Source organism: Phyllostomus discolor, chromosome 6 (genome assembly GCF_004126475.2).
Source record: "Phyllostomus discolor isolate MPI-MPIP mPhyDis1 chromosome 6, mPhyDis1.pri.v3, whole genome shotgun sequence".
Lineage (NCBI taxonomy): Eukaryota > Metazoa > Chordata > Mammalia > Chiroptera > Phyllostomidae > Phyllostomus > Phyllostomus discolor.
The window spans coordinates 148,075,392-148,099,817 of NC_040908.2; the positions used below are offsets into that span (position 1 = coordinate 148,075,392).

General features: G+C 41.2%; 1 protein-coding gene across 3 annotated transcripts in view; it reads left to right on the forward strand.

Moving 5' to 3' along the window:
- The first annotated feature begins 1,392 nt into the window (after nucleotides 1–1,392).
- The window catches only part of TRIM44 (tripartite motif containing 44), a 112,776-nt gene continuing 89,742 nt past the window's right edge, over nucleotides 1,393–24,426 (forward strand). For 2 of the 3 annotated variants that reach the window (XM_028516751.2, XM_028516752.2), the window contains exon 1: nucleotides 1,396–2,568. In XM_028516751.2, the coding sequence (XP_028372552.1) occupies nucleotides 1,894–2,568 (675 nt within the window). In that variant the 5' untranslated portion in view covers nucleotides 1,396–1,893. Of the gene's footprint in view, nucleotides 2,569–24,426 lie in introns of all 3 variants that reach the window. The other variant, XM_036029249.1, reaches the window with a different exon arrangement.

The window sequence follows — 24,426 nt, forward strand, 5'->3', positions numbered from 1 at the left end:
ACTGGAAACAAATAGAAATGTGTATTGAATTGGTGGGAGAAAAATCCTTCTTTCTTTTCCCCCACCATTTTATAGAATTGTTCTGAGGTTATAAAAAAACAAAGATTTCTAAGGAAAAAAAATAAATCTCTAACAAACGCTGCACAGAGAGCAAGTATACATTATATGTGGAGACACTAAAAATTATTTAAATGATTTTTATACCACCCCATCTTCTGGCATTTTTGTGATGTTCATCTGGAAATTCAAGCTCAAAATTGTCCAAGGGAATCCATGGAAAACAGACCCCATTCTTCTCAACCTCATCTCAGCCTCTCCTGGCAATAGGTTAGAACGTCCTTTTTCTCTCATGAATACAAAACACAAGCTTTTCAATGACTGGAGGGGCACAGATATCAGGTAGAGCTGGGGGGTTGATTACACTACCAGCAGCCGGCCGAAAAATGCTTAATGTGTTAAAAAATATGTTTAAAACCTTTCAAAGGGTCATTATGTCCATTAAATGTAATCTGTACCAGTAATAATAGTTAAAATATAGTGAATACTTCTACAAGGCAGGCACCTTCACATTTCATCCACAGAACAGCCTCATGAAATAGGTATTACCATGATTTCAACTTAATATACATACTTTTTATGTATATTAAGTATGTATACATACTTTTTATGTATACTGCTTTAAGCAGAAAACAGGGAGATCAATGAAATTCTCCATGGTCACAAAGCCAACAAGTTGTATTATCAAGATTTGGGAGCCTTTGGGCAGTGGATTTCCAAAACCCCCTTGTAAAGAACCACAAAAAGATCTAGCCCAATTCTTGGCACTTTAGTATTGGTTAATAAGTAACAGTCCCCATCCTCTCTTTGGAACCCAATCTGAACATAAAGTCTCCTTACATAAGGGAAAATGGCTGCACACTGGAACTCTCGTTTGATCAATACTGTCTCTCCAGCTACCTCACCTCAGATCTCAGCCAAACCCATGGCAGGCTCTCAGAAAAAAGGTACAAAGGTTGTCACCTATAGGTTCTGAGCCCCTTGGAGGCAGGATGCAAATAGACTTTGCAAATAGACAAAGTATAGTATTGCTTTGGATCGAAAATGTCTGTTTGCTCAAGCTGACTCTGAGATTCCCTGAGCCTAGGAGAACAAACACAATCCTTCCCAGGGCCCTCTGGAAATCCCAGGCTCTCAGGTTCATTCTGGTAAACAACACTCGGTCCTGGCACCTTCCAGAGCACGCAGCAGCAGGGACTTGGGGGGATGGGGGGAATCAGCGACAAATGGGAGAGAGACTGAAATACACACGTACACCTGCCTAGTGGCCTTGACAAGTGGGGTTGACACCTCTAGGGAGGAAGTGGGGTAGGCGGGGCCCAATTCCCCCCGCTGGCGTGAGAGGGAGGCCTCATCCATCCTCCCCCTCCTTCCGGGGATGCGGAGCCCCCGTGGGAGTCGCAGAAAAGGGCCATTGCCACTTTAAATGACTCAGGAAGTGAAAGGAGCCCGCCTGACAGGGAAAGGGAAAGTGGAACCGGGGCGGCGGGGGCCGCGGCGCCGAGATCTCGCCGGGGTACCTAGAGGCCGAGCGGGGTGTGCGGCGTGGGGGCCGACAGGGGCACGGGCCGCCGCGCCGGAAGTGGCCGGGCGGCCCAAGGAAGCACTGCCGGCGCCGAGCTTTCAGCCGGCGGGAAGGCCCTTTCCCCTGGCCGGGTGCGGGCTGCAGGGAGCAGGCGGCGCAGCCGCGGGCCCGCACGGAAACACCGCACAGCCTGAGCGGGGGGCTGCGACTCCCTGGGGCAGGACCGGGTGAGGAGGAGGACGTGAGGGCGCCGCGAAGGCCAGGAGGCGAGCTCCGAGGCCCCACGACCTGGGCCTCGTCCCCGCACCCACATGGCCTCCGGAGGGGGCGCGGCCTTGGAGGAGCTGCCGCACGATGGCACGTGTGACCAGTGCGAGCCCGACGAGGCTCCCGGGGCGGAGGAAGTGTGCCGAGAATGCGGCTTCTGCTACTGCCGCCGCCACGCAGAGGTGCACAGGCAGAAGTTCCCCGGGCACCACCTGGCCGAGTACGTCCACGGCGCGGCCCAGGCCTGGACCTCCCGAGTCCAGGAGGAAGGCCAGGGGAAGGAAGGCGTGGAGGCCCAGTTGGGGAATGAGAGAGACGTAGAGAGCGAGGCGGGGGAGCAGAGCGAGGAGTCCGAGGAGGACACTGAGTCCGAAGAAGAGAGCGAGACGGAGGAAGAGAGTGAGGAGGAGAGCGAGGAGGAGAGCGAAGAAGACAGTGAGGAAGAGATGGAGGATGAGCAAGAGAGCGAGGCGGAGGAAGACAACCATGAAGATGGAGAATCTGAGGCCGAGGGAGAAACTGAGGCAGAAAGTGAATTTGACCCAGAAATAGAAATGGAAGCAGAGAGAGTGGCCAAGAGGAAGTGTCCGGACCATGGGCTTGATTTGAGCACCTATTGCCAGGAAGATAAACAGCTCATCTGTGTCCTGTGTCCGGTCATTGGGGCTCACCAGGGCCACCAACTCTCCACCTTAGACGAAGCCTTCGAAGAGCTAAGAGTAAGTATTGGACATTCAGAACATAGGCCTAGAGGTCAGGACGCCTGGGTTTTGACTCAGGTGGCGTGGTTGTGGCCTTGTTCACTTTCTTCATGTCCCTGAGAAGCTCGTTATTCAGCTTGTTGGAAGCAGGGCTTGTTGACCTTTTGGTTGACCTCAGAGAGTCAGATGAAAATTCTGAACTCTGACCTAAGAAATACACGTGTACACGAAATCCAGTAGACAGTGCCTGGAGAATTGCAAGCCTCGGGTCTCTGCATCCCAACTAAAGCATTTCTTGGGAGTTTTGACCCCACTTAAGCCGATTCCCACGGCAACACCCATTATGGAGACTCATGCCCTGACTTAGGGCTCTTGATACGGCAACCTCTTTGCCTGCTTGGAAACATGGGAAACCACGGTTTTGCCAAATGAATCCAAGCAGGTCAGGATTCCCCAAGGTTTGGGTTTTGATAATAACTTCATGGGTGCGCTGCCTTCCTTTTAGATACTTCGTGTTTGATACTTGTTTGGAAGGGAGGATGAGCAGGTGGAGGCAAAATTGGGATGAGAGTGGGGGTCCCCAGTCCTCCATCTTTTGTAAGGGGGACTTGCTGGTCCCCCTAGAACGGTGTTTGGAAAGTACATAGTAGACATTAATAAATATTTGTTGAATGAATGAATTTGCAAATGACTTGCCTTTTATTAAATTGTGGATGTATCCACCCAGTGAGAGAAACTGCTGGCATTAACCAGGGAGGAATGGTTGAGTGGAGTGATCAGTTTATTAAGTGATGAGTTCCATTAGTGAATGTTGGTATCTTAGGACCCCTTTTGATTCCATAAGTAACCTTGCAGTTGCTGGCACTGAGATAACGAATACTTTGATAATGAAAATCCCTCTATTAAGATTTTCCCTTTTTATTGTAAAATACACAAAGCGTATAAAAATATATGTCCAGTCTGACAAGTAATTATAAAGCAAATACTGATAGAACCTCCACTCATTAAGAAATAGAGCATTAGCAGTTATTAAAGCCCCATGCCCTTTCTGGTTGTAACATCTCCCTTCCCCTTAAGTAGCAATTGACCTGACTTTTGCAATGATAATGTGCCTGCTTATCTTTATACTTTACCACAGATGTATGCGTTCCTAAACTCATTTGAACTTGGCAAATTGATATATTGTTATCATGTGTTCTTTGGAGTTTTACTTCCTTTTTTTTCAACATTGTATTTGTGAGATTCATCTGGTGGTAGGTGGCTGTGCTTTGTTCATTTTCATTGTTGTATAGGATTTCATCTTATGAATATGCCATAAGTTACCTATTCTGTCAATAACACTTGATTCCCAGATTCTGGAGTTTCTGGCCATTATTGAAAGATGTTGGTATAAACATTCTTGTTCGTGTCTTCCAATGCACATCTACATATACTTAAATGAAATTATAAACCTAAGAGTGTAATTTTGGGATCATAGACTATGAATATCTAATATTACCAGATGTTGCCAACTATTTTCCAAAGTGGTTGTACCGGTTTGCTTTGCCATGAATAGTGTTTGAGAGATCTTGTTCTGTATCTTCACCAAGACTTGCTATTACAGAATGTTTAATTTTCGCAGTCTTGTGAATAATGGTATCTTCTTGTGGTTTAAATTTGCATTCCTCTGGTTACTGACAACTTTGAGTATCTTGTGTTTCTTCTTTTGAAGTGCCCATTCAGGTCTTTTGCTTACTTTTCTATTGGGTTGTCTATCTTTTTCTCATTAATGTACGGGAGATTTTTATACATTTATTTCTGACTTTGTTGTTTATATGGGTTGCAAGTATCATCTACTCTATTTTCTCTTTTTAGAAATTTGTGCCTTGAATGTTAATGTAGTAGAATTTGTCAAGAATTTCCTTTATCGTTAGTGCTTTTGTGTGTTATTCATCTTAGTATTGATTTTTGTGTAGGTGAAGTAGGGGCTCAATTTCATTATTCCCTCCATACAGATAGCCAGTTGCCACCTGTCATGTCATTTATCAAGGGCCCATTTGTGTGTGTACGTGTTTCGTGGCTTTTTAAATTCTGCCCTATTGACCTATTTGTATGTCCCTCTGTGAACATGCTTTTCTCGGTTTCTGTAGCTTTTTTTTTAAAGAGGATGAACCTACTTTATTTTTATTTATTTATTTTTTAGATTTTATTTATTTTTAGAGAGGAAAGGGAGGGAGAAAGAGAAAGAGAGAAACATCAATGTGCGGTTGCTGTGGGCCATGGTCCACAACCCAGGCATGTGCCCTGACTGGGAATCGAACCTGTGACACTTTGGTTCACAGCCTGTGCTCAATCCTCTGAGCTACGCCAGCCAGGGCTAGTTTCTGTAGCTTTATAACATGTCTTCATGTGGTAGACCAAGTTCTTCCCTTTTGTTCTTCTAGGAGAGTGTCTCAGCCAGTCTTGGTCATTTACATGTCTTAGACTCATACTATTAAGTTATATGAAATAAGCCTGCAAGACATTTTCTGTATTGTATTGAATTTATAAACCAATATATGAATAATATCATTGCAGTATGAAGTTTTCTAAACCATTTATTTAGGTCTTTTTATTGCCTTACAATAAAGTCCTATAATATTCTTTCTGAAAGATCTTGTACAACATTGTGAAATTTATTCCTAGATACTTAAATTTCACAGTATTGTAAAAAAGGTTTTTAATTTTTGTTTTCTAATTGTATATTTAGGAATATGATTAACTTTTATATATTATCTTCTAAATTTCCTTACATATTCTAATAATCTATAGGTTCATTCTATATACATGATCATATTATCTGCAAAGAGGACAATTTTGATTTATTTTCAGTCCTTATAACTGTTTTTTTTTTTATTGCCTTACTGCCTTGGATAGAACCTCAAGTATGTTTAATAGAATAGTGGGTATTCTGGCCTCATTCCTAATTGAGGGATTATTTACAATATTTCTCAAATAATGTGATAGTAGTTTGTTTCTTTTTTATGGATATATTTTATCTGATTAAGAAAGTTCCCCTCTAGTCCTAGTATATTCAAATTAAGAAAACTCTTAATATATTGAATATATATAACAATAATATATTGAATATATTATTAAGAAAACTATTAATACTGAATATAAAACTCTTAAGAGTTTTCTCAGTATTGAATGGAAACTACATTTTATCAAATGCTTTTTCTGTATCTGTTAAGCTGTTTGTGTGATTTTACTCTTACTATGTTAATGTGATTAATTACATTAATTGATTTACTTTTTACATTAAATTTAAAAGTCAGTAATATGTTCACATATCTTAAAAGCTTCTTTCACCTTTTCCCCTTTCACCTGTGTTTTTGCTTATCCTTCAAGTGCTTCTTTGAGGAAATACAGGCATGTTCATATATGTGGTCTTACTTCCATCCCTTTGTGTCTTTATTATTATATTGTACAGTCAAAGCAACCTTGTGTTTTTAGGATAAACCCAACGTGGTCATGATGAAGTATCCTCATATTTTTTAATTTGGTTTATTGATAGTTTATATAGGTTTTTAATTTATATTAATGGGGCAAATTAGCTCATAAATTTTTTTCTTGTACTGTACTCATGAGATTTTCTGTCAAGGTTATGTTGACTTCATAGTATGAGTTAAGTTGTTTGCTTCTCACATATTTTCTTTTTATTTTTTAATGCTCTGAAAGTGTTTATATGATATTGGAATATTTCTTCCTAGAGTGATTGACAGAACTGACCATGGAAGCCTTCCAGACTTGAAAAGAGAGACGGGTGGTGGGGGGAGAGATGGAAGGAAGGTGGGCAGAAGAGAGAGTTTTATTTTGTTTTGTATAGCATTTCTGGCTATGATTCAGTGTAATGGTTATAGTTCTGTCAACATTGTCTATTTTCCTTAAGTCAGTTTTGTTGCGCTCTTTCCCCAGAAGTTAATTTTGCCTAAATTTTCAAATGTATTAGTATAAATTTGTGAATCATATCCTCTAAGATATCTTTCATTCATACCGTGGCTGTCCTCTTGACTCCTTCATGAAGAGTAAGCATACTCACTCATCATCTGCCTCTGGTAACTCCATATGTGAAGACTTTGTGGAGCTCTCTCTACTGTTGTTTTGGTGGTATTTTTCGTGTTTCTTTAGTTTCTTTCGTTCATTACGTTTGACTGCATAGCATCTCATTGCCTTTAAAAAATTATTTGTGGGGATTTCCCAAGTCTTGGAATAAAACTGTATTCTTTGAAAGAGGATTTGAGTTCGCTTCTGCTAAGGTCTGAAAGTTCAACTTGTTTAGAATCTCTATAAACTAAACTAATTGTCTGAGAGCAAATTTTCAGGAGTCGTTTTCCAAAGTTTATAACCCCTTAAAGAAGTTTCTTTCATCCCACCCTGAGCCACCCCTTTCAACCCACTTTGTTCAGCTCCAAGGCAATGCTCCCCTTAGGCCCCTTTGGAGGGTGACATAGTGACAGGTTTACTTCAGTTTGCCTTTACTCTGAGATGTTGCTCCCTGGCCAGGGTGGGAAGATCCCAAGTCTGCATGGAAAGGGTCTCTTTTAAATGTCCCACTCTGAGCTTGCCACAGGCTTTGTTTTCTGTCACCTTCTCCCCTCCTGCCTCCTTATTTTTGAGCCCCAGTCAACTAAATGCACAGCCCAGTTTCTTTCAGTCAGTAAGTGTCCTGAGTTCGAAAGCTGCTTACTGTACTCTGCTTATCTTAACATTGGACCAGTATTGCTAACTAAACTGTAGACTTTATTAGAATTTCACCAGTTTTTCCTCCAGTGACTTTTGTACCAGGATCCTATGGCCATGTTACTCTTTCTAATTTATGATGACCTTGATAGTTTTGAGGAGTGCTAGTCGGGTGTTTTGTAGAATTCTCTCAGTTTGTGTTTGTCTGATGTTTTCATGGTGAAACTGGAATTATGGGGATTTTGGGCAATATAAATTCTCTTTTGTGCATTGCCTTTTTGAATTAGCAGTATGTCTTGGAAATAACTCCATAGATCTGTTTGTTTACTTTAACATTTATTTTATAGCTGCAAATACTCCATTGTGTGCCATTCATTAAATTCTTAATTCACGATACTGTGTTTTCAACTCCAGAATGCCTGTTTGTTACTTTTTAAAGATTTGTGTTTCTGAATTTTGGGGGTTCTGATTCTTGACTGTATGTCATGTTTTCATGTTTTTTTTCTTATCTGAATCTTTCATCCTACTAAATATTTGTTTAAAAGAACAGTAGACACTAGAGTAATATTTTTCCCCTTGAGAAAGAGCATGCTATTTGCTGTTTGGTAGCTAGGATGAGAGGCTGGAATTTTTGTTCCAATAATGATTTGAGCTTAGCCAGAGCTTGGTTGCAACTTTAATTAGTTTCAGTTCACCTCTGGTTTCAAATGTTTGGAAGGCAGTGTGCATTTGCTTATTGGCAAGAGAGTAGGTTTCTTGGGATATTAAAAGTGGTTCGGCATGATGATGATGAGAGCAGAGGACGTTTGTTATAGTGCATTCATTCGCTTGTCTGTTCGTTCAGCAAGTACTTACTGCGCATCTCCAACGGCCAGTACTGTCTAAGCATTGGGGATATAGCAGTGAACAAAATGGGAAAAGTCCCTACTTTGGAGCTTATATTGTATCATTAGGGAATAGAGAAGAACAAATAAGCAAATAACCATGTAATAAGTGCTATGAAGAAAAAATAAAACACAATGTAGGGTTAGGGTGAGATAGGAAGTATCCCAGCTCTGCCACTTGCTTTTTGACCTTGGGCAAGTTATGCAGCAGCTTGGACTTGTTTCCATGTCTCTAAAATGGATATAATTTTAAGAAGTAAAATAAAATAAAATTTTATTAAGAATAAAATTTTATTCTTAAATGAAATAAAATTTCATTTAAGAATAAATGACTTTGTGATAAGATGCTTAAAACAATGCTTAAGACATTTTAAGTGTTCAGTAAACATTAGTCATTGTTTATATTACTATTATGAGGAGTCTAGTTAAATATACAAGTATAGGGTTGAGTTTGTACAATATCTGTTTGATATCTCTGTGCCCAAGGCTGTGCCCCAGGGGTGGGTGACATTGGTGGTAGAAGGCCAAATTGTTGCCAAGGGATGCTGATACTAAAAGCATATTTCAGAGTGAGCCAGAATGGGCGGAAAACCAGGGTGACTGTACAGCAAGAGGGGATTAGGGCAGAGGCAACCTGAAGGATAGGCCAAAAGCAGTACGGTGAACACCTTGAAGAGACAAGGTTAACACTTAGTTACTGAAGTGACTTTTAAACTTTATTTATTTATTTTAGAGAGAGGGGAAGGGAGAGAGAAAGAGAGGGAGAGAAGCATTGTTGTGAGAGAGAAACATTGATCAGCCACCTCTCTCATGTGTCCCAACCTGGGACCGAACCTGCAACCAGGCGTGTGCCCTGACCAGGAATCAAACCAGTGACCTTTCCAGTTTGGCCTCATCGGATTTTGTCTCAAAAGTATTTTGAATTGAGCCTGTGCTCCAGCTTTATCAAAGAACTATAGTAACACAGCCCAAATTATGACCACTCCTCCAGGTCACAACATCTCATCTCGGACACACAGGTTTCCTTTACGGTGACCATAATTTCTGAGCTGGGAAATGGGTCATTGGGCCTGACAAAGGAGTTCGATCAGGTTTGTAGATTTATTTATATGAAAATTGTTATGGGGGACTGGGGGCTGTGGAGGGATTGAGCAACAAAGAACAAAAAAAAGAGAAGCTCTTGGCCACGGACAGCAGCGTGGCGATTGCCAGGGAGAGCAGGGGTGGGAGGAGGTAGCGGTTATGCGGGGACAAATGGTGATGGAAGGAGACTTGACTTGCAGTGGTGAACCCACAATACAGTGTACAGGTGGTGTGTTGTAGAATTGTACACCTGAAACCTGTATAACTTTGTTAACCAGTGCCACCCCAATAAATTCAATAAAAAGGGGAAAAATTCTTATGTTAAGGGACTCTTCATTCACAGTTACATTTAATGAATCATTTTTGTTGAACAGTAAAATCGCAGTCAGGCATACTCAGAACTGTAGACCAGTAATTTAAAAAAATATTTTGAACATAACTTATAGTAGGGGGAATATATTTTACATTGTCACCTTGTTTACACACACACACAGACACACACAAAACTCAAATGGAACACTGTTTACCTTAATGCGTATCATGTGTTCTGTTTCTGTTCTGTTCAAAAAAATTTCTGGATTCTCCCACTAAACTGATATCATTGCACACTAATGGGTCATGTCCTGTGGTTTGAAAAGCCCTTGTCTAGTTCACTCTCTGATCACCTGAAGGAAAGGTGGGGTCTTACAAAATGGCAAAGAGAGAAGGGTTGGTAGAGCTCAGCCGATACCTATGAGCATCTTGGGATTCTTAACATGGCCTTGTTATGGACAGACCCAAAGGTTTTGAAGCCACATGCCTTGCCCTTGAGATTGTGCCTTTAAGATTGGTATTTGGGGAGAGGAATGTTTGCTTAAGTGGTATCGGGAACTACAACAAGGGGGCACTGGTAGCAGGGTGGTGTGAGGGATATGAGCATGTGCTCAGAGCAGCTGTGACTGCAGAGGGGCCGGAGGTGGAGGTATGCCACTGCGGTGTCCCACAGAGGTCAGTGGCTCTGGCTCTCTAGGCAGGTCATACGGAGCAGCTCTGGTAGGGAGGCAGAAGGTTCAGGATCTACGGGAATTGTAACTAGTTATTTTTTTTATTCTTGTCCTAAAGGCTTTGGGGTACCTTCTGATAAAACTGTGAAGCACTGGCTACTTCAGTTAGTGTCTTTCTTATTTGCTTGTATAACATAAGGCAAACGCTGTAAGATGAAGGTAAAGGGAATGGCTTGGTATCGGGTGCAGCCACCCAAAATGGTTCTATGCAAAGTTTATGTGAGGCCTGCAGTTCTGGGATTCCCGGTCTCAGTCTACCCTTCAGAATGTATTTTCTTAACCTGTAATAAGTCTGAGAAGTATGCAGTGAGGGCATATTGGGCACTAGCATTCATGCAGTTTACCTGCTGGCTAGGTAGAAAGGTAGAGATATTTTGGATGGTAGTATGTACTATGAAAAAAGTGATTCATAGTAATGAAAGAGTAAATGGTGTGGCGGGAGAGGACTACTTTTGGATAAGGAAGTCATGGAAGGTAGCTCTCGAAAAGAGCTAGAAACCCTCCTATCGTGTTACTATTCAGCGCTGCTTGTATGAAGTCCAATGATTCTTAGCAGAGACCATTGGTTTGATTCATACAACTGTTCATAAAGGGATTAGCTGGCTCTTGAGGAAAGAGGGATAACATAGTTCCAGCAGTTGCAGTGTGCTGTTAGCGCAGGTGAAAATACTGCTCTGTGGAGAGAATATGAGCTCACAGAGATCCCTTTTACAACAGCTCATTTTTTTCAGGGGATCAGCATTCATGGTGACGGAGCTTCATTAATGGGAGCCTGGGGGGCTTTTGCAGGGTTAAGTGGAGGGGAAAAGCCTTCTAACTGTGTCCTGTTAAGGGCGTGGACTCTTGTCACAGTCTTCATGATGAAAACTACACTTGATAATCTTAAGAATTAAGAAAACATCTGGGAGAAGCATGGTTAAGGCCTAAAGAATGGTGAATGCAAAGGCTTCAAGGTAAAGGTGGACTTGGGGTGTTGAGGGACAGCAGAAAGGTCGTGGGGGAGAGTGGAGTGAAAGGAGTAAGAAATGGGGTCTACAGAGTAAGCTGTGCTTCTCACCTCGGTGCCACATTTTTAAAGTACCTGTGTGTGGTGGGGGGGTACGGTTCTTTAGAAAAGACCTGTGATCGGCCCCACCCCAGCCAATGAAATCAAACCAAAATCTCTAGGGATGGTCAGGTATATTTTGTAGAATTTCCTGTGGGGATTTGCCTCATATTCATCTCAAGATTAGGTTGAAGTTACTGGGTTTGGGGAGGAAAATCACAGAGTTAAGGGTACACATTATCAAGATGACAGTACTGTTGATACATGGGAGACAGGGGATCTTGGGGATAGAGAACAGAACGTTCTCTGGCAGTTTCTATCTGGGACCCTCTTCTGCAGTGTCACCTGAGCAAGGATCATGTAATGTCTCATGCACTAGCCTGGAAAGAGTCTCCTTTCCTTCCTCTACTCACAGGTCAACTTTTGAGTGCAGCCTGATTCTTGAAAGATGATTTAGTCATATTGATACCTAGCATTCATATAATACTGTGTGCCAGGCACTGTTCTAAGTACTCTGTACTCATGTTAACTCATTTGATCTTCGTAATAACACTACAGGTACATTTTACTATCTCTTTCACAAAAGCAGGAAGCTGAGGCATAGAGGGATCCAATAGTTGAGGTAGGGTCATACACCTGGAACGTGGCAGAGCTTAGCTAAGCTTTCTCAACAGCTGACTCAAGAGAAAAGATCCAAGTTTTCTGGGCTCTTTCTCCCAAGAGTCCTGTGCCCTCTTGCTCTTCCCTGACCTTTCAGTCAAAATAGAACGGGTTAATACATGTTTTAGACTATTAGACAATTGCTTTTCAGGGTAAGGTTGCTGATGCACTAGGCTTATCCCCTCTGTGGATAAAGGACTATATGTCTGTGGCACCAGCCGTTTTTGACCACAGCCCATGACATCAAGTTTCCCTGCCTGTTCATTGGTGTACTCATTTTTTCTCTTCCCTTGCACTTGACTCAAGACTGAGAAGTCATCAGAGATTGATCTGTATCAGTGCACAGTGTGCCTTCTGCTTGCAGTTAGTTTAGTCCGGGATAAGCCGCTCAGTTTCATCCTCCTGTTCCCGTTGGTTGTTTTAATATCCAGAGCCAGGGGCTAAACTTGTTATGTGGCAGGAAGGATGCTCATGGATCTCTCAAAAGAGGGAACAGATATAGACAAAGAATGTGTAGAACGAAAACTTTAGTCTTGATATGTGGGGTAGAGGTAAGAATGGGGTGAGAAACACAGAATTCTGGCCCTGGGAGACTTAAATCCTTTGTATGTGCATTTTTGTTTTGAGGGGGTGTGTACCACTATGATAGGGATCAAGTCAACATGGTATCGGGGAAAAATCAATATTGATGCCCTTTTCCGACATCAAAAATTAATCAAGGATAAATAAATAAAACCAACCTTGGCTAGTGTGGCTCAGTTGGTTGGAATGTTGTCCTATAGACCAAAAGGTCATGGGTTCAATTCCCAGGCAGGGCACATAATCAGGTTGCAGGTTCGATCCCCCGTCAGGGCATGTATGAGAAAGCAACCAGTTGATGTTTCTCTCTTACATTGATATTTCTCTCGCTCTCCGTCTCTCCCTCTCCCTTTCCTTCTCTCCCCCTCCCCCTCCCTTTCTCTCTCTCAAAAGGCAGTGAAAATAAATAAATAAATAAATAAATAAAATCAAACAAACAAAATTCTCCAAATATACCAAAGGCTCAATCCACAATTTGTGGCAATCAAGCATGTGGACAATGACTTAGGTGTACATTATAATGTGCTAATTATTCTTGTTGAACATTTAACTATAAAGCTCATTTCAGATGTGTTTAGTTTTTTTTTTTAAATCAGGTGGCAGAGTATTCTGCTTTTAACTTAAATAGAATATTAGAGAAAAACATTCATTGTAATATGTGGAAACTATAGCCTATAATTAATCTCAGTGTCAAAGGTGGGTATTTTAAGTTAATTTTATTTATCTGAGTAATCTTTGAGTACTTATAATGAGCTGTATGATCTACTGAGAAGAGTAACAGGTGGTTCCCGACATCAGGAAGCTTATAGTGTAATAGGAAAGATACTTGGAGAGGTACAAACAGTATGTTGTCGGGGCTCAGAGAAAAGAGAAATTAATTTCTGCTGGAGGCATGGAATCAGGAAAGATTTCTTGGAAGTGATGGTGTTAGAGGTGGGCCTTTGAAGAGGGATGGATTTTACTAGGTAGATACAGACTGTTAGGTAACCTCCCTCTGTGTTCCCCTAATGATGGCTTGTGTACATTCATAGTAACACTAAATACAGTGTGCTACCAATGTTACTTCTTTCTGTGTCTGTCCTGCGTGGGTTATAAACTCTTCTAGGGTTAGGGCTATACATTATTCATCTTTGTGTTTTTAGCACCTAGCACAGGGCCAGTTGATAATAGATACATGTGAAATGTTTGGTATATTTATGATATGAAGGGCAATCTCATCTAGTTCCAGAGCATCAATGAAGAAGTGAAAAAGACATTGCATAGTGATTGAATATATTAATGTTTACATTAAGTTTACCTGCTTCTAAAATAATGCAATAATTTGGAAAAATCCAAAATAACAGCAATGCAAACAAGGTAGGTGTTTATTTCTCTCTTGCGTAAAAGAAGTTTGGGTGTACCCGGTCTAAGGCTGGTATAGAGGAACCATGAGGTTATCAAGAATGTAGGCTCTTTCCGGCTCCGTTCTGGAATCCTTAGGGTGTAATCCTTGTCAGGGACCAAGATGGCTGCTGGATGTCCCGCCAGCACATTCAAGTTCAGAATAGCTAGCATAGGAAATGAAGAAGGGCATACCCCTCTATTTTAAGAGAACCCTCCAGAAGTTGCACACGTTGCTGCTTGTTTCATTGGCTAGAATTAAGTACCATGGCCTTATCTAGTTGCAAGAGGAGCTAGAAACAGTCTTTTCTGCAGGCCACAGTGTATCTAGCTAAAAGCTGGGATCTGTTAGTAAGGACAAATGGGAGAATGAATATGAATGACTAAGCAGCCTTGCTTTAATTGGCTGCTTTGCAGTCTGTGGGTTTGAATCCTGGCTCTGCTACTTATTAGCTTTGTTGTGTTGGATAATTTACTCAGCCTCTCTGAGTTTTGGTTTCCTCATCTGTAACATGGCTTTAATAATTGTTTCTCCTATTAAGGTTATAGCGGGGAACAAACAAGATCACACACATAAAGAGCACAATGCTTGGGATATAATAAGCCCTCAGCACTTGGTTGCTCTTATTCTTATTACTGTCATAGAGCCATCTGAGGTTCTATTCTGAGTTCAATGCCAGAACAGTTAGTCTGGCAACAGTAGAAGTTCTGGATACCAAGCTTCTTTGGGTGAAAACTGTTCAGCCCCCTCTCCTTCTGCTCCTTCTGCCTTCTCTACTCTGGTGGGTAGATAGGCTGGTGAAAAGCTTGTCTTCAAAGAAGAGGCTCTTGTATATTTTAGTGTCCTACGGGTGCCTTATGCACCAGCTAACCAAAACACAGCTGATAGGCCTAATTTTAGGTTCACAAGTCTTTAAATTCTGTTTTACATTCTGAACTGTTGGAAATTTTTATGGAAGCAGAGGGGAGGCAGGGGCAATATTCCCTTTACTTTCTGGTTAGAAAATTGCCTCCATATTTTTGCAGTAGGCAATCACTGGAGAAATGTTATAGGCATCCCTACTGTTCTCCTCTCTATACTTTGGGTCTGTGTGAACCCTGGCGAGGTATAGTTTGTGTTGAGTGGTAGACTCTGACTCCATGTGTGTGAAGAATGAAAATGCTAACCTTCAACTGCAGTTATAAAAGTAAGATATGAGTCGGGAAACTCTTGCCTGCTATTGAATTTTGAGGTTCTTTCCAGAGGTGAGAAGACTAAGAGTAATAGTTATTGAGTAGTTTCAGGTCAGGTGCTTTTTCTTTATTTTATCAAGTGATCTCAATACAGCTCCCACAGTCAGCTGTGTTTTTATGATTCTTGTTTTCCAGATGAGGAAAGTGGTACTCAAAGGTTGAGATTTGCGGATGGTCACGTAGCTAATAAGTGGAAGGACTAGGATGTGCATCTGGGACCGATCCCAAAGTACGTGTTCTTTCCACCACCCCATTTTGCTTCTATTCTTAATTATTCCCACTTACATTTAAGCTCTCTGAATTGTACACACACCTCCTGCTGTTTACTATCTGTATGAAGGTGTTTTTTAAAGACTTGATTTCTTTGTAGAGAAAAGGGAAGGGAGGGAGAAAGAGAGGAAGAGAAACACCCATCAGTTGCTTCTCATACGTGCTCCAACTTTGGACAAACCCAGAACCTAGGCCAGTCAAACTGGCCCTGACCAGAAATCAAACTGGCAATTTTTGCTTTGTAGGAGGATGCGCAACCAACTGAGCCGCACCAGCCAGCGCAGTATGAAAGTATTTAATAGATACATTCCTTCTAAACCATTCCTTCTATCTGAAGTTTTCTTCCTGGATATTTTGCAGAGTATTTTGATTTACAGAGTATTTTGATTAGCAACAGGTTGTTTTGTTAATTTTTTCCATTCAGCACTTCTCTAGCTCAGTGCTTGATACTCAGTAGTCAGTCACCCAGTGTATCGTTATTCAGTTAACAGTAACAGTAATGATAACTATAATTTATTCAGAACTCATTATGTGCCACGTTCTATACTGTAAACTTTCTACATATTATCTCATTAAATTTTTTATAATTCTTTAAGGTAGAGTATTTATTAAGATATTTTTATGCATTGTTTGGGGTTGGTGACATCATTATTTTTACTTTGATCTGTTCAGTTAGATGAAGTATTTTGGAAGTAGGAAATTTAACAGTGAACAATTCCAAGTCCCTGGTCTCATGGAGCTTATATTGTATGAGCAAAATAGATGTAAGCAAGTAAAACAGTAAATAATATTTCAAATAAGGATGGGTAAGTCCTATGAAGGCATTTGAGATCTTGCTTCCTGGCCATTGTCATCAGTTTGGCTTAAATATACTGTTACAAAAATTCTCTTTAAAAAAGCATAAGGATAAGTACTATGAATAACAAACTAGGTGAAGGAGAAAGAGTGTGACTGGGATGGGGAAATGGGAGGGAGGCTGGCGAAGGGTCTGAGAAGGACTTTTTGAGGCAGTGACCTCGGTATGGTTAAAGCCAGGGATGGGAAGCTCCGAGGGCATAGTGGCCCCAGGGGAAGAAACACCAAGTGTGGAGGTTCCAGAATGGGACAGGCTCCCTGGGGGATATAAAGGAAGGCTGCAGGAGGACTAGAGGGAGTCAGAGTACCAAGCAGGCCATGATAAGGATTTGGGGGTTTATTTCCAGTAGCCATGGACTGTTTTAAGCACAGGAATGAGTGATCTGATATATGTTCTTAAAATTTCACTCTGATTCCTTTGAGAGCGTGGACTGCAGGGTAGCAGGAGTGGGGGCAGTGCTGCCGCTTGCACTGGGTAGCAGTGGAGAGGGTGAAGAGGAGCTGGAGATGGCACGTCTTTCAGAGTCAGGTGATGAGTTTTCTCAGGCCCCAAAATGAGTTTGGATCTGAGCAGTTATGTAAACATGGTCGCCTAACATATGAGTGAATTCAAAGTTGGAAAATCAAATAATATGAAGAAGATGGTAAAGAATTTTTGTACATGGCGTGGTAATACTAAAATTTAGTTCTGTTTCCTTTTGACAAGACTTTGCTTTCTGATTTGATTCCTTAGGAAGACTACTTACATATTGTGTCTCATAATCCTTTTCCACTGTTTCTCCCAAACAAAATCTGTTTGTAGAAATGACAGAAAGTTGGGTTGACCTTTTTTTTTTTTTTTTTAAGCATGGTACCAACACAAGGCCAATGGGATAGAAAAAAAGCAAAAAACAAAACAGGCAGTCAATTTTTTTTTCTGAACTCAGCGTCTTTTGATTCTTTGTAATACAGAATTCAATACTTAGGAGCCACCTGAGGATATTTAAGTGACTTTCATTTACATTTTTACTGATACATGACTTTTCTTTTGATGCTCAGCTGACTGACCCCCATGAAAGTACAGACACTGGTTTTCAAAAAATACTTCTTGTTCTGACACCACTTTTACCTACCATAATCCACGTTTGTTTTTGCCTCTTGCTCATTTTCAAAGGATGCTTATATTAGAATGAACTATCTTATTTCTGTATTTTGGGGTCAGTGATGGGCATGTGTTTATGAAGTATTTTGAACTTCTCTATGAAGAAAAACATCTCAGTTTTCTTGGTGTTCAAACAAGCACCCTTAGGGGCTTTAAAAAAACCCTTCAGAGAGAATTGCTTCCAGAGGTAGCAACTTCAAGTGTCCCTAGGGACAAGAGAGGTGATGTGAACGAGAGAAGCAAGCCTGAGTTACTATGGCAAACGGGAGAGAGCTGGCCTTGCCTCAAGTGGGTAGCTGCTGTTCTGCTTCAGCTAATTGCTGCGGTGTGGGAATGGGAACCCAGTACAATCACACCTTCAGATTTTCCAATGAAGCTAGAAATTTTTATTGTATCACATTTCCTGATTTTTAAACTAGTGACTAATTTAAAAACTCCCAGTATGCTATGTGGGACAACACACTAAAGGCCTAAAGAGTTTGCAGGCTGTGTATGTGTGGGTTCTGATTTGTCCCATTTCCCTCATTTACAGATTGAGAAATGAAACCCAGAGATACAAAATGGTTCATTCACACTCACACAGCAATTAGTGGAGGAACTAGGAATAGAGCCTGCATCTCCTTTTTCTTGGTACAAGACTCTTTACACTATAAGAAAGTTGAACTTTTGGGGGACTCTGGGGAAAGCTAAATTCCCTTCCCTAGAAAAGCGCACGCACATTTCACACTTGGCGTACTGTTTTGGAGATTTCACACTGCCTAAAGGCCATACTGAACACCAGGTAAAGAACTCCCTTTTACCTGCTGGTTCATGTGTTTGCAGTGCAAAGGGAACAGTGTCCAGTATTTATACTCAGGCAAACCCATGGAGAGAAGCACTCAAGAAGAGGCCCCAGGATTTTCCTTCCTTGCTCCCTCCCTTCCCTCTGTACACTAAATCTTAATTAGACAGAACTCTCAGGTAAGTCTAAGACTCTTCCTACTACTATTCCTGATACCAGCCCCTCAAATCATTGCTTTTCTAGTCTTTTACATACATATACATCACCCAGAGAAAATAACAGTTTTGTGGGTCTATAAAAAACTAAATGATATTTATAGTATGTATCATTTTGCAAGTTTAATTCAACATTATGTCTTGTCTTATATCCAGGTACATATAGGCCTACTTTATTCCTTTAATCTGCTATGCCATATTTCATAGTGTGTTAATTCTGTAATTTATTCAGCCACTCACTGTTGATGGATACTTAGGATGTTTCCAGTTTCACAGTATGACAAAGAGTGCAGCAAGAAGTATTTTTGTGCATACCTTCTGGATACATGTGCTAGTGTTGCTTCTCAGGGGGTGAAAGAGAAATAGACTTGCTGGGCATGTGACTTCAAAGTAGCTCTATCATTTTAATCAGCAACATATAAAAGCCCCCAATTTTCCCAGAGCCCCACATCACTTGATATTACCAAATCAAAACTTTTTTTTTCAGTATAATGGATGAGACATATTTTGTTGATTAAATAATTTGAGATTTTTAAAAATATATTTTATTGATTAGTACAGTTGTCTCATTTTCCCCCTTCACTCCCTTCCATCCTGCACACCCCCTCCCACCCACATTCCCCCCCTTTTAGTTCATGTCCATGGGTTGTACATACAAGTTCTTTGGCTTCTACATTTCCCCCTTTCTCCCCTTCCCACTCCCCTATTGATAATCCTCCATGTGATCTCCATTCCTGTGCTTCTGTTCCTGTTCTAGTTGTTTGCTTTTGTTTTTGTTTTAGGTGTGGCTGTTAATAATTGTGAGTTTGCTGCCATTTTACTGTTCATATTTTTTATCTTCTTTTTCTTAGATAAATCCCTTTAACATTTCATATAATAAAGGCTTGGTGATGACGAACTCCTTTAACTTGACCTTATCTGAGAAGCACTTTATCTGCCCTTCCATTCTAAATGAAAGCTTTGCTGGATAGAGCAATCTGGGATGTAGGTCCTTGTCTTTCATGACTTGGAATACTTCTTTCCAGCCCCTTGTTGCCTGTAAGGTCTCTTTTGAGAAATCAGCTGACAGTCTGATGGGAACTCCTTTGTAGGTAACTGTCCCCTTTTCTCTTGCTGCTTCTAGGATTCTCTCCTTCATTTTAATCTTGGGTAATGTAATTATGATGTGCCTTGGTGTGTTCCTCCTTGGGTCCAACTTCTTTGGGAATCTCTAGCTTCCTGGAATTCCTGGAAGTCTGTTTCCTTTTCCAGATTGGGGAAGTTCTTTATTATTTGTTCTAATAGCTTTTCTACTTGTTGCTCTTCCTCTTCTCCTTCTGGTACCTCTATAATTCAGATGTTGGAATGTTTAAAGATGTCCTGGAAGTTCCTAAGCCTCTCCTCATTTTTTTGAATTGTTGTTTCTTCATTCTTTTCTGATTGCATGTTTCTTTCTTCCTTCTGGTCCACACAGTTGACTAGAGTCCCAGTTTCCTTCCCATCACTATTGGCTCCCTGTACATTTTCCTTTATTTCAGTTAGCATAGCCTTCATTTTTTCATCTAATTTACAACCAAATTCAACCAGCTCTGTAAGCATCCTGATCACCAGTGCTTTGAACTGTGCATCTGATAGGTTGGCTACCTCTTCATTGCTTAGTTGTATTTTTTCTGGAGCTTTGATCTGTTCTTTCCTTTGGGCCTTTTTTTTTTTTTTTTTTTTGTCTTGACGAGACTGTTACATGGTGAGGGGCGGAGCCTTAGGTGTTCACCTGGGCGGGGCAATCCTTGTCGCTTAGTAGTGACGTTGTTTGTGCGGGAGGGGTCTGAGAGAGAACAATGGCACTTACTCTGCTCTCTGCCAGCTTTCAGTCACTTCCCCCGATTTTCACAGGCAAATTGGACCCTTCTGTTGCTGATTCCCGGGTGGGTGGGCTTGTGTACGTTCTAGGACCCTGTGGGTCTCTCCAACGATCTCTCCTGTGAGAATGGGAGTTTCTCCCTCTGCCGCCTTAACCCCCACAGGTATTTTTAATCCGAGGTTTGAGGCTTTATTTCCCTGAGCTGGAGCTCTGGGTTGTGAGGTCTGTCTTGCCCCCTAGTTGTTCCTCCCGGTTTATCTGCGCTTGAATGTGAGATTGCCCAACCCACCAGCTGCCACTGCAGTCTTGCACTCCCCAGTCCTCCAGCCACCACCTTGGGGCGAGTTCCCTCCGCTCACCCATCTCCTATCTATCTGCATGAGTATATCTGCTTTAACTCCTTGATTGTCAGACTTCCATACAGCTCAATTTTCTGTTAGTTCTAGTTGTTTTTTGCTTTTCCATTATTGTTGTCCTTCTTTTGGTTGTGCAAGGAGGCAAAATGTGTCTACCTACGCCTCCATCTTGGCTGGAAGTCCTAATTTGAGCTTTTTAAAACTTTTATATGTTAATTAGCCATTTCACATTTCTCTTTTTGTTCATATCCTTTGTTGGGATTTTGGGGGGACTTGTCTTCTTATTTATAGAAATCCCTTCTGTATTTTCTTGTTTGTTATATTAAAACTATTTATTTATTTTTAACTTACAATACACTTTTATTTAATAATTTTATTGTATTTTAAAAATTACCATTTAGTTCCCTTACCCCCCTCCCTCCCAGAATCACAACACTGTTTTCCATGCCTATGAGTCCTTTGTCTTTTTTGCTCAACCCCTCCACACCTCCCATTTGTTGTCTTCTTGCTCTCTGTGAGTCTGTGTCTATTTTGTCAGTTCAGTTTGTTCATTACCTTCCACATATGAGTGAAATCATATGGTATTTGTCTTTCTCTGACTGGTTTATTTCACTTAGTATAATGTTCTCCAAGTCCATCCATACTGTCATGAAGGGTAAAACTTTTTTTTTTTAAGCCAAGTAGTATTCCATTATGTAAATGTCCCATAGTTGTTTTATCCACTCATCTACTGATGGACACTTAGACTGCTTCCGTATCTTGGTGATTGTAAATAATACTGCAATGAACATAGAGGTGCTTCTGTTCTTTCGAATTAGTCTTTCAGGTTCCTTCGGGTATGTTCCCAGAAGTGGGATGGCTGGGACAAAAGACATCACTCCATACTGTCTTCCACAATGGCTGCACCAGTTTGCATTCCCACCAACAGTGTGTGAGGGTTCCCTTACCTCTACATCCTCACCAACTCGTGTTGTTTATTGACTTATTGATGATACCCATTCTGCCATGTGTGAGGTGATATCTCAATGTGATTTTAATTTGCATCTTTCTGGTGATTAGTGACATTGAATTTTTTTTCACCTGTCTATTGGCCATCTGTATGTCCACTTTGAAGAGGTGTCTATTCAAGTCCTTTGCTTGTTTTTTTTTTTTTTTTTAAATTAGATTGTTTGCCTTTCTGGTATTAAGTTATATATGTTATTTATATATTTTGGAAATTAACCTTTATCAGATGTATCATTGGTGAAGATGTTCTCCCACACAGAGGATTCCCTTTTTATTTTGTTGACAGTTTATTTGGCTGTGCAGCAGTTTTTTAGTTTGATCTGGTCCTATTTGTTTATTTTTTTCCTTTATTTTCCTTGTCTTAGGAGACTTATTGACAAAAATATTGTTGCAAGAGATGTCTGAGATTTTACTGCCAATGTTTTCTTCTAGTATTTTTACGGTTTTGTGACTTACTTTTTAGTGTATTTTTCATTTTAATTATATTTTATTGATTATGCTATTATAGCTGTCCTGACTTTCCCTCCTTTGACCTCTCCCTACCCAGCAACCCTCACTCCCTCAGGGAGTCCCCCCACTTCTGTTCATGTCCATGAGGCATGTCTGTAAGTTCTTTGGCTACTTCAATTCCTGTACTACTCCAATTCCTGTACGATTCCTGTAGTTTACATCTCAATGCCTATTCTGTAACTACCTATTTGTACTTCTTAATCCCCCACCTCTTCACCCATTCCCCCACACCCCCTTCCCATCTGGCAATTATCAAAATGCTCTCCATGTTCATGATTCTGTGTCTGTTTTTCTTGTTTGCTTAGTTTGTTTTTTAAAGTCAATTGTTGATAGATATGTATTTATTGCCATTTTATTGTTCATAGTTTTGATCTCTTTTTTCTTAAATAAATTCCTGTAACATTTCATATAATAATGGTTTGGTGGTGATGAACTCCTTTAGTCTTTTCTTGTCTGGGAAGCTCTTTATCTGTTTGCCCTTCCATTCCAAATGACAGATTTGCTAGAGCAATTTTGGTTGTAGGTCCCTGCTTTTCATGACTTTGACTATTTCTTGCCAATCCCTTCTAGCCTGCAAAGTTTCTTTTGAAAAATCAGCTGACAGTCTTTAGGAACTCCCCTGTAGGTAACTAACTTTTTTTTCTCTTGCTGCTTTTAGAGTCTCTCTTTATCTTTAACCTTTGGCATTTTTATTTTGATATGTCCTAGAGTGGGCCTCTTTGCATCCACCTTGTTTGGGATTCTCTGTGCTTCTTGGGTTTTCATGTCTATTTCCTTCACCAAATTAGGGAAGTTTTCTTTCATTATTTTTTCAAATAGATTTCCAATTTCTTGCTCTTTTTTCTTCTCCTTCTGGCACCCCTATGATGTGAATGTTGGCCCTCTTGAATTTTCCCAGAGGCTGCTTATACTATACTAATTTTGGGGGATTCTTTTTTTCTTGTTGTTCTGATGGGTTGTTTGTTGCTTCCTTGTTCCAAGTCATTGATTTGATTCTCAGCTTCATCCACTCTACTGTTGCTTCCCTGTAAACTGTTCTTTATTTCATTTAGTGTATCCTTTGTTTCTGACTGAATCTTCTTTATGTTGTTGAGGTCCTCGCTAAGTTCCTTGAGCATCCTTATTACCAGTGTTTTGAACTCTGCCTCTGATAGATTGCTTATCTCCATTTTGTTTAACTTTTTTTCTGGAGTTCTGATTGGTTCTTTCATTTGGGTCCTGTTTCTTTGTCCCCTCCTTTTGCCAGCCTCGCTGTATTTGTTTCTATGTTTTAAGTAGAGGTGCTTTGACTCCATGTCTTGGAACTGTGGCCTGATGTAGTAGGTGTCCTGTAGAGTCCAGTGGCACAGCCTCCCCTATCACCCAAGCAGCATACTTGAGGTGATCACCCAAGCAGCATACTTGAGGTGCGCCCTTCCTGTGGGCTGAGTACACCCTCTTGTTGTTGACCTTGGATCCTATTGGCAGATCAGTGAGAGGGATTTACCTAGGCCAGTCAGCTGCAAGGATGGCTGTGATTACTTACCGCCAACCTCTGCCCTCTGTCAGGAAACAGCTATGCAGCGTAATGGTGGTGGTGCTCTGACATGGTCTGTAGCTGTTCAGTGGGTGTGCTGGCTCTGGAGTTTCCCAGGTGGTGCAGCCCCCACCTCTGTTTTGCCTGGGGCCACCCTGCCCGAGCCATAAAGCAATCTGAGATGGCTGCTACTTGTGCTGGGCTTAGAGATTCCCAGGTGAAACCAAGCTGTGAATCTAGGCTGGGTGCTGCTAGTACCAGGCCTGGGGCTTACTGAGGCCAGCTCTTTCTTGTTTATAGTATTTAGGAAGTTGTGAAGTGTAGGCCAAGACCAGCCATCCATACGGAAAAGCAGCTTGGGTGGGCCCTTAAGTTGGGTGGGGCAGTCTCTAGGGATTTCCAAGGCGAGTCAAACAGCATTAGCCAGGTTGATGGAATCTTAGATATGGCACCAGCTGGCAAGCACTGTGGGTAGAGAGGTTTGGAAGAGGGACAATGGCCTCTGCTCACCTTGATGCCAGATACCTGAGATTCTCCCTCTATTCCACTGTTGCCTCTCAAGCAGCTACCCCAGTGCTGCAGCTCAGAGGGAATGAGTCTGAGTAGGTGAGTCCATGTGTGGGTTCTTTAAGAGAAACTGTTTGGGGCTCTAGCAGTTTCTTCCACCAGCTCAATCCCCGCTAACTTTTACAGCCAGAAGTTGTAGGGACTTATCTTCCTGGCACCAGAATCCCAGGCTGGGGGCCTGGTGTGGGACTGAGACTTCTTGCTCCTGAGGT